General features: G+C 39.1%; 1 protein-coding gene across 1 annotated transcript; it reads left to right on the forward strand.

Annotated features, from left to right (window-relative positions):
• The first annotated feature begins 8546 nt into the window (after positions 1-8546).
• Positions 8547-12013, forward strand: LOC148027853 (cytochrome P450 716B1-like). The gene is made up of 4 exons (XM_087689564.1): positions 8547-9030; positions 10267-10840; positions 10935-11128; positions 11311-12013. The coding sequence occupies exons 1-4, from the start codon at positions 8590-8592 to the stop codon at positions 11614-11616; spliced, it is 1515 nt and encodes a 504-aa protein (XP_087545690.1). The 5' UTR covers positions 8547-8589; the 3' UTR covers positions 11617-12013.
• Positions 12014-12652: the final 639 nt, after the last annotated feature.

Below are 12652 nucleotides of genomic sequence, written 5' to 3' on the forward strand. Positions count from 1 at the left end.
GACAAAATGGGAATTGGGAGATTCCCAAACTCACTAATATTGTGGACACACATTTGTCATGCATTTAGTAGAGTAGATTACATCATTTGGGAGGTTAATTATTCAATTCCTTACCCATTTTTCATGCTTCTTGGATGCCCAATATGCCCAAATTCTTTGCGGCGCTTCATATTAAATGACTTGCAAACACAACTCCTCATGCGAATGTTTATCAAGGCAATACTAAACTCATCGTCTATTTATTGAGAACCACTTACAAACCCTAAAATTGTCCCCACTTAAAGACTTATATGATTTCTAATATCTACAATTACACGATATCAACAAGGGTGATTAAATAAATCATAATAAATGTGAGAGAGAGCTAGGTAGCTACCAAGAGAATTGGTAGAAAAACAAAATCTTCTACAGTGGCAAACCAAAAGCATTATATATATATATATATATATATATATATATATATATATATATATATATATATATATATATATAGAGAGAGAGAGAGAGAGAGAGAGAGAGAGAGAGAGAGAACAAGATCCCAATATTTCAAACAAATAATTGTAATCAAAGGTTTGCATCTACTCTTCATTCCTTTATGAAGGACAATCACAATGCCTTTTCATTTAACAAGTTGGTTTTTTTGGAGTAAAGACCAATGGCCAATAGTTGGGAGGACATCCCTTGTATAAGTGTAAAGTATTTTTAATCATATAAAAGTGAAGATAATAAAAATAAAGAGACCATTTATTATATCTACTAAACCCTTTGAAAGGGTGACTAGAAGTGAGAGTGAGAGAGAAGCACAAGCGAAAGAAAAAGAGAACTGGTATGGAGGTTTGAACTCAAGAAAGAAAGACTAGTGGGTGAGAACTCCATCAATCACAATGTGTAACCTACCTTCCCTTTATTATTCCATAGTAAAGAATAAAGAATAAACATGATAGTAATGGGGGCGGCCACCACTTGCAATGTACAAGTGTGTGGATACCAAGTACAATATAAATATAGATGGCTAGGCACAAGTGGCCTTTAATCCTAACCAACCTCCCACTTAAAGGTGAATATTATTGGAGTGATTAGAATAATACAAAATGTGCATATGAATATAATTGAATCAGGAAAGACATCATCTTATCCTGTGCCCATCATCTTCCTAAGGAAGGCATGAAGTTCCATGAGAAGAATTTTAGTAAGTAGAACAACATGATTCTCATTTGTTGAGACCTTGATAAGCTTCATGTGTTTGTTCTCAATCACCTCTCTAATGAAGTGATAATGGATCTCAATGTGGATAATCTTCATATGAAAGACCAAATTGCATGCCAACTTGATGGCAATTATAGAGTCTAAATATAGTGTAGGAGTCATAGAAGTAATACCAAGGTTTGCAACCAAATGATCTAACTAGAGGGCCTCTTTGCAAGCCTTAGTGGTTGCAATGTACTCAACCTCAATACTAAACAAAATAATGAGTTTTTGTATCCTAAACATCCAATAAAAAACACCTAGAACAAAGTTAAAGACATAGCCAGAGGTGGACTTTCTACTATTTGCATGTCTTACATAATCTAAGTCAGTGTAGCCCATGACTCTATCATCTTGGCTCCCATAGGAAAGGCACAAGTCTACAATAGCCTCAAGGTATCTCATGAGACCCTTCATAGCATCCCAATATCACTTGCCACCAAGTTTCACCATATAATGAGCCACAACTTCCACTAAAAATGCTATGTTGTGTCTAATGGATATCATGGTATACATCAAGTTTCCTATTGGGGATGCATAGGGAATCTTGGCTATCTTGGCCCTCTCTTAATTTAACTAGGGATAGTTTGTCTCACTAACCTTCATATGGGAAGGTAAAGGGGTGCCAATAGGGTTACCATCATGCATATGAAATTTCTCAATCATCCTATGAATGTACTCCTACTAAAAGTTGAGTCCCTTAGAGTGATTGTGCATGATGTGCATACCAAGTATATGCAAAGCATGCCCCATGTCCTTCATCTCGAATTTACTCTTGATTTGAGTCTTCAAAGCATCTATCTCATCATGAGAGATCCTAGAAATTAGCATATATGATCAACATATAATACCAAAATGATAAGGCTTCCATCATGGAGCTTCTTTGTGTAAAAACATAGATCCATAGCACTACGAGTATAGAACTTTGAATGCATGAAGGTATCAAACTTATGGTACCATTCCCTAGGTGTTTGTTGAAGTCCATAAACACTTTTCCTCAACTTTCACACTAAGTATTCCTTTCCCTTTTTTACAAAGCCATTAGACTACTATATATGGATAATCTCATATAGATTTTCATGTAAGAAAGTTATCTTAATATCCATCTACTACAAGTCTAGATCCAACTGTGCAATGAATGCCAAAACGAAGCAAATGGTAGTCATCTTGACCATAAGGAAGAAATCATCAAAGCCAACTACTTCTCCTATTTAGAGCCCTTTGCATCCAATTAGGCCTTATATGCTAGCCTAAGGCAACCAAGAGTACTCTTCAGTAGCATAACATCTACTTGCATGGCAATACATATTTACCATTAGGTAAGAAAACCAAATCTAAAGTATGATTTTTTTGTAGTGAATCAAACTCAGACTGCACATTCCTTTTCCCAAAGAAACTATCACATCTTTGGATAGCCTTCCCATAAGTAAGTGGCTCATTAGAATCTATCACCATGACACAATGCATAGTAGGCTCATAGCAATTAGTACACAAGGCTCTAGTAGAGCCTCATAAGACTAGCTGTGGAGCCGGTATATGTTGTCTTCTCTGTCCATTATAATCATGATCTTGTAAGCACTATAGGATGGTCTTGGGCTATTGGAGCATTAACAACAATTGGGCTATCTAATTGGGGCTAGTTGTACAATAACATGAGGCTCATCCTAAAACATTAGCCTACTTACCTTAATCACTTGCTTAGGTTGCTTTTTCATATTTTCCTCATGAAACATAACATCATGGCTATGGATAGCTTTCCTAGCATGTGGATCTTGAAGACAATATCCTAACTCACCTACATCATAATATCCAAGAAAGATGCATTTGATAGACTTTGGATCCAACTTATTGCACCTATCTTTGGGAATATGGTAGAATGCCTCACATATCTAAAGAGTCACAAGTATGCATATGAGGGAGGTTTACCGGACCATACCTCCTCAACAACCTGACCACTAAGAGTAGTGTAGGGAGATCTATTAATCAAGTGAAATGCAGTAGTAATTGCATTAGTCCAAAATGCATTAGGTAAGCTTGCATGAATAAGCATATTGTGGATCCTCTCTTGAATAGTCTTGTTCATGCACTTTGTAATACCATTCTAGTGTGGGGTGTAAGGGGGGGTGACCAAATGAAACTAAATACCTTTGTACTTTATGATATTCATTAGTGATTATTTGCATAAGGTTTGGGTCTATATCATAAAGCAAAAGTTAGATATCTTTGTTATATTTTAGCACTTTCTTACTTAGTTGAGAACCAATCTAAACATAGGCTAAAATACCTACAATTTGATAATGGGGATGAATGTCTATAAGGAATTTAAGTAGTTTTATGATAATGAGAGGGATATTAATCATCAATTGACCACCCTTTATACCCACCCTAAAATGGTGTTGCAAAATGCATGAATAGGACTATTTAAGAAGAGTTAGCATTATGCTTAGTTAAATAGGCTCCCAAAATACTTTTCAGTTGAGGTAGTAACTACTGCAATTTACTTGATTAATAGATTCCCATATACTACTCTTTGTAGTAGAGTTATAGAGGAAATATGGTCTGGTAAATCTCCCTCATATGCATACTTGTGTGTCTTTGGATATGAGGCTTTATACCATATTTTTAAAGAAAAATACAATAAGATGGATCTGATATTTGTCAAATGTATCTTTCTTGGATATGGTGATGTAAGTGAGATAGGATATCACCTTTGAGATTCGTAGACTCGAAAGACTATTTGCAACTATTATGTCATATTCCATGAGGAAAATATGCATATAAGACAAGAGTAGATCATTGAGATATGCATGGTGATCTTTTAGGAGGAGCCTCTTATTAGAGTATAGCCAATCCAATTAAATAGCTTACTATAATTTTTGATGATGCAATGGCCCAGGATCCATCTATTATGCAAGATCATGATGTTAGCTTAGAGAGTACATGCTGTATAGACCCCCCACCTCCTCTTGAGCTACTAGAGCCTCCCATTCTATTGATTGTTTTGAACCCTCTATGCATTACGTTATGGTGATTAATGCTAGTGAGCCTCTTACTTATGAGGAGGCTATGTACTGGGATACTAGTCACTCTTAGAAGAGGGCCATGCTGTCTGAGTATGATTCACTATAGAAAAATTGTACATGGGTTTTGGTTACTTTATCCAATGGGAAGCATGCATTGCTATATAAGTAGATACACATGTTGAAGAGTATCTCTCTCATTGCCCTTAGCTAACATATAAGGTGAGATTGATTGCTAAGGGTTTTAAGGAAGAAAAGGGAATTAATTTTGATAAGATGTTCTCTCATGTAGTCAAGCTGACTACACTATCTTGATATTAGCCTTGGTTGCACATATGGATCTTGACCTATACTAGATGTATGCTAAAATAACTTTCCTTTATGGAAACCTACGTGGGAACATTTATATGTAGTGCCCTAAGGGCTTTGAAGAAAAAGGCAAGAAATACCTAATGTACAAGTTGAAAAAGAGTCATTATGGACTTAAGCAAGTGCCTAGGGGATAGTATCATAAGTTTGATATATTTATGCATTCACAGGGTTGCTCCCATAGTGATATGGATTTGTGACTTTACATAAAGAAGGCCCATGAAAGTAGACTTATCATTTTGGTGCTATATGTTCATAACATGCTAATTATTGGGAGGGCTCATTATAAGCTAGATTCTTTGAAGATTGGACTCAAGAAGAGCTTTGAGATAAAGGACATGGGGTATGCCTCTCACCTACTTCGTATACACATGATGCACACTTTAAAGGATTTCTCTACTTGTCATAAAAGGAATGCATTCAGAAAGTCCTTGAGTGGTTCTATATGCAAGCTAGTAAGCCAATTAGGTACCCATTGCCTTCTTATGTGAAGGTCAATTAGGTAGATTATCCCTAGTTTATTGGTGAGAGGGCCAAGATGGCCAAGATCTCATATGCATCCGTGGTGGATAGTTTGAGGAATGCCATGATAGCCACTCAACCTGACATAGCATTTGTAATGGGAGTTGTGGCTAGGTATATGGCAATACTTAGTAGACAATATTGGGACGCCTTGAATGTTAAACCCCCTCACCATACAATAATCAATTATTAATCACAAATTTAATCAAAGAAGAGAAATAGAGAAAACATGCATGACATAAGATTCCGTACAATCTTTCCCCATGCATGGGTGAGAACCTCTCCCACACATGTATTTATAATAATGAATAAATATTGCATGCCCAAAATACATCGAAAGCATCCTTTTTATGTTTTAACACAATATTAGTGAGTTTGGGAATCTCCCAATTCCTATTTTTTGAATACTAAAAAGATAGCACCCAAATAACATGTCCATAAGAACCTATCATTCGAAAGCACTTGAAAAATTGAATCATTCGAGCTATAGAGTGCTCAATTTGGAGTTATAGTGTTCAAGTTATGACAAATCCAAAGATTTGACCATGTGTCCCAAACTTATGGTAAATTTTCATATTTCCCAATATGACGTTTTTTTACTTTTTCTCATCTTGCATGACTTGCTTTTCTGCAAGTAAATCAAAATGCACTCTACTCTAATAGCTTTACAAAAATAACATTGTGCCTTCTCTAATAAATACATCAAACTAGATCTATTGCACATGGGCACATGCAAGTCCTTGCACTAATAGGTGTATACAAAATATAATACTTCTGGTTTAAATATTTTCCATGTAATAAAACATATATTGCATGCATTAGAATATGCACTCCAAAATAATAATTTTCTTAACTTCGTCTAATTATCTACTCTCCACAACACAACACACATTAGTATTCTCCCGTCTATCTGCTAAGCATAATGTGACTAGTATCACATATGCGGAGTCATGTGATAAGCCACGGATTATGCAACAAATAAACAAAATCCACTATAGATATAATTCCATAACAGTGAAGGGTATCACGAGATACCTTAAGAACACTATAGATATATATATTTATAATGGTGGCAAGAATAATAGATTAATGGGCTACACACACTTTGACTATTCAAGACATGCAAATAGTAGGAAGTTCACCTAGACTAGCTATGTCTTCATCTTTGCTAGATGTGTTGTGACTTGGATGTCCAAGATGTAGAAATACATGATCTTGCTACTACCGAGGTTAAGTACATTGTAGCCCCACTGATGAAGCTTGCAAGAAGGCCCTATAGTTAGGCCATTTGGTGTAGACCTTGGTATAACTATCATTGCTACTACAATGCATTCAAACTCTATGAGTATCATTCAATTTGCTCAATTTGCACGTAATTCAGCCTTTCATGTGAAGTACAAGTACATTGAGGTCTATGATCACTTCATTAGAAAGGTGATTAAGGACAAGCAGATAGAGCTCAACAAGATCTTGACTAATGAATATCCTACAAATCTACTCACTAAAAGTCTTCTAGTGGAACGTTATGCCTTCCTTAGAAAGATTATGGATATATGATGAGATGGCATATATTTTTCATCCTATTCTACTTATATATACACATTGTACTTTGTCACTTTTCTTAAATTTTCTCCACACTCAAGTACATTCACCTTTAAGTGGACACTTGTTGGGGGTTAAAGGTCTCTTGTGCCTAGTTGCCTACATTTACGTGTACTTGCTGTCTACACACTTGTACCTACAAGTGGCGACTTTCCATCACAATCATTTTATTCTTTATACTTTACATGAAAATAGAATAAGGGAAGGTAGGTCATACATTGTGACTGTTGGAGATTTCACATACTACTCTTTCTCTTCTTTGCTTGAATCTCTATAGCCTTGCTTGTCTCTTGCTTCCACTCGTGCTTCCACTCTTGCTTCACCTTTCAAGCAAAGCAAAGCTAGTAGGTAAAAAATGTGAGATATTAATATGGGAAGGAAAGCTATTAGCATTAGTCTCCAAACTGGCCATGTAAGGATACGAGACTCTCAGGAGCCTCATGAAGACATGGAAATAAATAATTAAAGGATTCAAGTGAAAGGAGAAAAATCCCAAGAAGGGAGCTAGTACACTATCGCAATACATATAACCCTTGGAAAAAAATATGCTCGAGGAGATTTGCGCCATGCATAATCTAGATCAAGATGAAGACAAATGACTAAGGGTAATATTGCAAAGGAAATCTTAAACATGGCCACCTTTGGCTAAGATAGGACCAATGAAAGTATGAAAATCATTAGAAAATCATAAGGGAAAGCTTACAGTTAAATGAGGTTGAGAGGAGATTTCCAAGAGGAGAAGTTGGAAATCTCCATGAAGGTCCATAGTAATTGGAAAAATATATGCATGCATTCCACTATGTGAACATGGAGGAGAAGACCAATTAGAACTTGGAAATCCACACTAAGCCAACAACTGAACTCAATGATGTGGAAAGTTGTAGAGTCAAAATTGCCTACCAAAGATAGAATTGGAGGGTGATTAGCATTAAGTTCTAATTGTGCATTATCACCCAAGAGGAGACTGTGAAACACCTTGGGAAGAGAGTATAATTGTTTGGAAGAAGCTAAAGAATTGGTTTAACTCTACATGCTTAAGTGATATGGTCAAGACGAGAATTGTGTTGTTTGGTGATAGGGGATGAAGAAACCATGAAATTGTGTGATGTGGTGAGGGGAGTGGTGGTCAAGCACGTATGGAGCAATAGAAAGAGAAAAGTGATGAGGAAAGAAAGGAAGAGCACGGTAGCAAAGGTGTTGGAAGCTATTAGGTAGGATAGTGTAACTATCTTTAGGGTTCTTACTAAACGAGCTAATGTATGTAGAGTTGCTTGTAAGATGTTAGGTAGATGGGAAAAAGGATTGGGCCTTGAGCTTGTGGATGTAAATAATCTTATCTATTGTTTTGATTCGAATTACAATTATGTTAAATGGACCAATGAAGTGGTGCCCTCCAAAAGGAAAGCACACCCCACCCCAATTGAGTGACAATTTTACAAGAAAATTGTGATTTTTTTAATCACTTAACAATAAAATATGAATTTTTCAAAATTACAAATGAGCTTAACTTAAGTCAAACAATTAAGCCATGTAAATTTTTTATATTTTAAATTTTGTAAAACTCTAAAGCAATACATCCTTGAGTGTCACTCTATTGGCCCCTCAATAATGTCCTTCTTTTATGAACCTTTCATTTGTAAGTGAGTACGTCCCTCTTTTATGAACCTTTCATTTGTAACTAAAACTACTTGATAAAAATATCCAAATATCCTAATATTTTTCCTAGTAATTTTATAATGAAAGATTGTTAGATGACAATCTATTGGCCCCTTTACGCTAGCGCATTACATGCTCTCTCTCTCTCTCTCTCCAGCTTGCAGAGACGTGCACGATGTGGAGAGTCAAATCAGGCGCCGCAGCCGCAGCAGCTGTGGCCGATCTCGTAAGGCCGCCATACCATTCGACTGCCATCGCAGTCGTCGTCATCGTCGGCACAGCCCTGCTTCTGCAGCTATGGTGGAAGAGAAATCTCAGGAAGCTGCCCCTGCCACCAGGCAACCTGGGATGGCCGTTCGTTGGTGAGACGTTATCCTTCATACGCCATACGAAGGAGAACAGGTTGCGGGAGTTCATGGAGGAGCGCGTGGCGAAGCACGGGGAGGTCTTCAAGACCAGCCTTATCGGCGACCCGACAGTCGTCCTCGCGAGCCCTGCGGGCAACAAGCTCGTCTTCAGCAGCGAGAACAAGCTCGTTCATCTGGCATGGCCGGCGGCCATGACATCCATCATCGGCGCGGGCTCCCTGTCAAGCCTCACGGGCGATCGTGCCAAAGTAAGAGAGTTCTTCACGTGAAAAAGCAGCTTGTTTTTCCCTTTGGGGTGAATGGACCAGTCGTAGAATAGGTTAAAAGATGCACATCTATTTCCTGCCACAGGTAAGACTTACCACATGTAAGATAGATGAGTCACCTTTGTCTCGTGGACTTAGGTGACACCACACATCTTCTTGGTAACCATCTAGATAGAACAACTAGTTATGATGGGTGCTGGGGTGTTTTTTTAATTTGCCTTGCTAGTGTTTACAAAGTGTGTTTTTAATGGCCCCTACTCTACAATTGGCCCTCTTACCCTATAGTGCTAGAAATATTATGAGCCTTTGATTTAGATAGATAGAGAGAGAGAGAGAGAGAGAGAGAGAGAGAGAAGAGCGCAAGTACATGTGTTTGGGAGGTAGGCAACCACAAGCCCAAGGTGGTGGAAATGTAGGGAGTTGCCTTCGTCATGCACTTCGTTCTCTAGGGCATCTTGTGGCAGGGGATGTGTCTCCATGCACACTAGCATGGTTAAAAGAGATTGGGCTTTTCCATTGACCATGTAGAGAGGGGATGGTGATTGTATTGATTAAATGGGCTTTCGATTTTCATGGGGTGAGAGGTGGGGTGCTACACCTAGGCTAGGGCAAGAGATGAGTGGGCTGGTGCAATTAGATAGAGATCTTCGACCTTGTGCCTTTAAGTGAGCTTAGAAACACACTATTTGTTGGGAAGGAGACATCCAAGTGGATTGTGATGACGATGTTGACCCCAGGGTACGGGTGTGTGTAAAGTAGCTTCTAGCCCAAAAGGGGGAGTGCAATGCGTGGTTGAGATGGTTCAAGATGTTGTGACATGTGAGGCTAAGACTCATGGGGATCCAAGACACATGTTGGGCCCATGACACATATCATAATAGTAGCCCCATGGCCCCTTGTGCTTGCAAAACCACTTCTTTTCTAGAGAGCAAAAACCTTGAACGAAAAACTAAAGAGGTAATATATTTATATTTGAAGGTTTTGTTAATGGTTAATTTTAGTGTTACAGGTAAATTTCAATGTTCAAGACTAGGCTTGTTTTCCTGGCATTGGTGCCCCAACCGAACCTAACTAGGCTGTAGTACACCTAACTAGCCGCTAGGCATGTGATCACTGCCTGTCAAAGCTCATAATGTTGCCATCATTTAATTCACATTAGAATGCCACAATTGTAATCGGAATTTTGTCTAAAACGTCTCCTGAATCCTGATATGCAAGCGCATCCGAGCCGCCGTCATGACCTTCCTCCGGCCCGAAACCCTCCAGAGATACGTCGCCACGTCCAGCCGCACCATCGCCGGCTTCCTCGACGACTCCTGGGACGGCCGCCAGCAGGTCCTCGTCTTCCCCTCCATGAAGCGCCTCGCCTTCTCCCTCGCCTGCCAGCTCTTCATGAGCCGCCACCACCCAGAAGAGCAGCACATGCTCGAGGAGCTCTTCGCCACCGCGGTCAAAGGCTTCCTGAGCTTTCCCATCAACCTGCCCGGCACCAGGTACAGAAAAGCCATGGCCGCTGCCAGTACTCTTCGAGGAACGTTTCAGAAATGGATTCGCGAGAGGAGGGACGACATGGCGGCAGACCGGAGGAGCTCGGGAGTTGGAGATAAGGAGGACCTTCTGTCGTGTCTGCTGACCTTTAAGGATGAGGAAGGGAAGGCACTGAACGACAGGGAGATCAGCGAGAATATATTGGCGCTGCTTTTTGCAGGGCATGATACAAGCACCATCGCGATAACGATGGTGTGCAAGTATCTGGCGGAGAATCCTGACATCTTGGACGACGTCTGGAGAGGTAATCGAGATCTCTGTGATCAGTCATTGGATGCTATAATCGTGATACGGGTTGACAAATGGGATCTAAGTCTGGATCAATGCTGCCGCTGCAGAGCACAAGGAGATAGCAGCAAGGAAGGAGCGCGCAGGAGAAGGCGAGCTGAACTGGTCAGACATCAAGCAAATGAGCCTCTCATGGCGAGTGGTGTTGGAGACGCTTAGGCTCCAACCACCTTCGCAAGGCACATGGCGTCGGGCTATCAAGACCTTTGATTACAGCGGTTTCACGATCCCGAAGGGCTGGAAGGTATACAAGAACTAAAACCACCCCCCCCAAAAAAAAAAAGAAGGTACTAAGGTAGTTCCACGCTTAGACTCTTGATTAGACTCTTAAAGCGAAGGGAGTTGTATTATTAGACCCTAACCTAAGGTGTGTAATGATTTCAGATTAGTCAATCCATCACTCATTGACTTTTTGACTGGATGCAGATATTTTGGACTGTGCATGCAACACACAAAAACCCAAAGTACTTTGAGGAGCCCCACAAGTTTGATCCAAGGAGGTTTGAGGGGTCTGGGCCAGCTCCATACACATTTGTGCCATTTGGAGGAGGACCTCGAATGTGTGCGGGCATTGAGTTTGCGCGAATGGTGACCCTATTGCTCCTACACCACCTCAGCCTCCGCTTCAGCTGGACCCTTGTGGACCCCATTGAGGGCATCATTGTGGACCCCTTGCCCCAACCCACACGAGGCCTTCCCATTTGCCTACATCCGCGTCCTCATGACTCATAAGAAGTTACCATACTTATATGAATTGTTAGTAACCGAGTACCATTATTGTCACATGATACAAAAGCATAGAACTTCATCCTTCCTTATCAATAGGGTAGCTCTTATTAAGTACCCTTATTACGTGTGTTAAAGCCCTTCAAGCCCCTAAAAGGAATCCTCCCTATACATATTTTAATTTTATCACCCTCTTATGTAGAGACTCCCCCCCTTTACTTGCAGGATGCATACATGTATATACTATTTCCTCCTTGGATTTTAATTTTGAGGTTCTTTGCAACAAGGTTATGAGTAGATGGGTGAAACCAAGAGGAATTCAATTTAATGCTACAAGTAATACTTAGATGAAGCGCTTCCTTGAACTAGTAAAGAAAAGGGATAGCCATAAAGTGGATTGCTTCACTCTTGTACTATATGGACTTCAGAGCGAAAATCAAGATTTTTGGCTCTTTAAAATCTAGTGTTTAAAAATACAATGATAGATGATTTTGTGCAAATATTGTTTATGAGTAGATAGGTGATATCTAAAACAATTGTCTAATATATATATTGAACATTCTTATCCAAAATACTATGTACAATCGGGGTTATGGTAGCCTAGGGTTTGCCTCCGTTACCCTTAATATTACTTGAAAATGTAACAAAAGTTGAAGCATAAGCAATATTTATTTAAAATTTATTTGTCTTTGAGCACATACTATTATACTAGGGCATTTCTTTTTAGCACTTTTCAAATGATTTGGCACCTCCACCTTGTACACTGTGGTATGAAGATGATGAAACCTGATTTTCAAAGCACAATAGACATTCGTACAAGTACTTTTATTGGGATTTATTGGACAAGGCATGACTCTTAACATCATGTTATATGTACTGTTCATTAGTATACTAAATACCTTGATGGGACTTTATTGCATATGGCATGACTCTTCACATCATGTTTTATGTACTATTCATTTGTCCACTATTTAACTTGAGCTTACTGAACGCTTAAGCTCTACACAATTTTATTAAGAACCCCAATATAAAATTGGACAAT

This window comes from Lygodium microphyllum, chromosome 12, assembly GCF_053477565.2.
Source record: "Lygodium microphyllum isolate KBCC chromosome 12, Lygodium_microphyllum_v1.1.10, whole genome shotgun sequence".
Classification (NCBI taxonomy): Eukaryota; Viridiplantae; Streptophyta; class Polypodiopsida; order Schizaeales; family Lygodiaceae; genus Lygodium; species Lygodium microphyllum.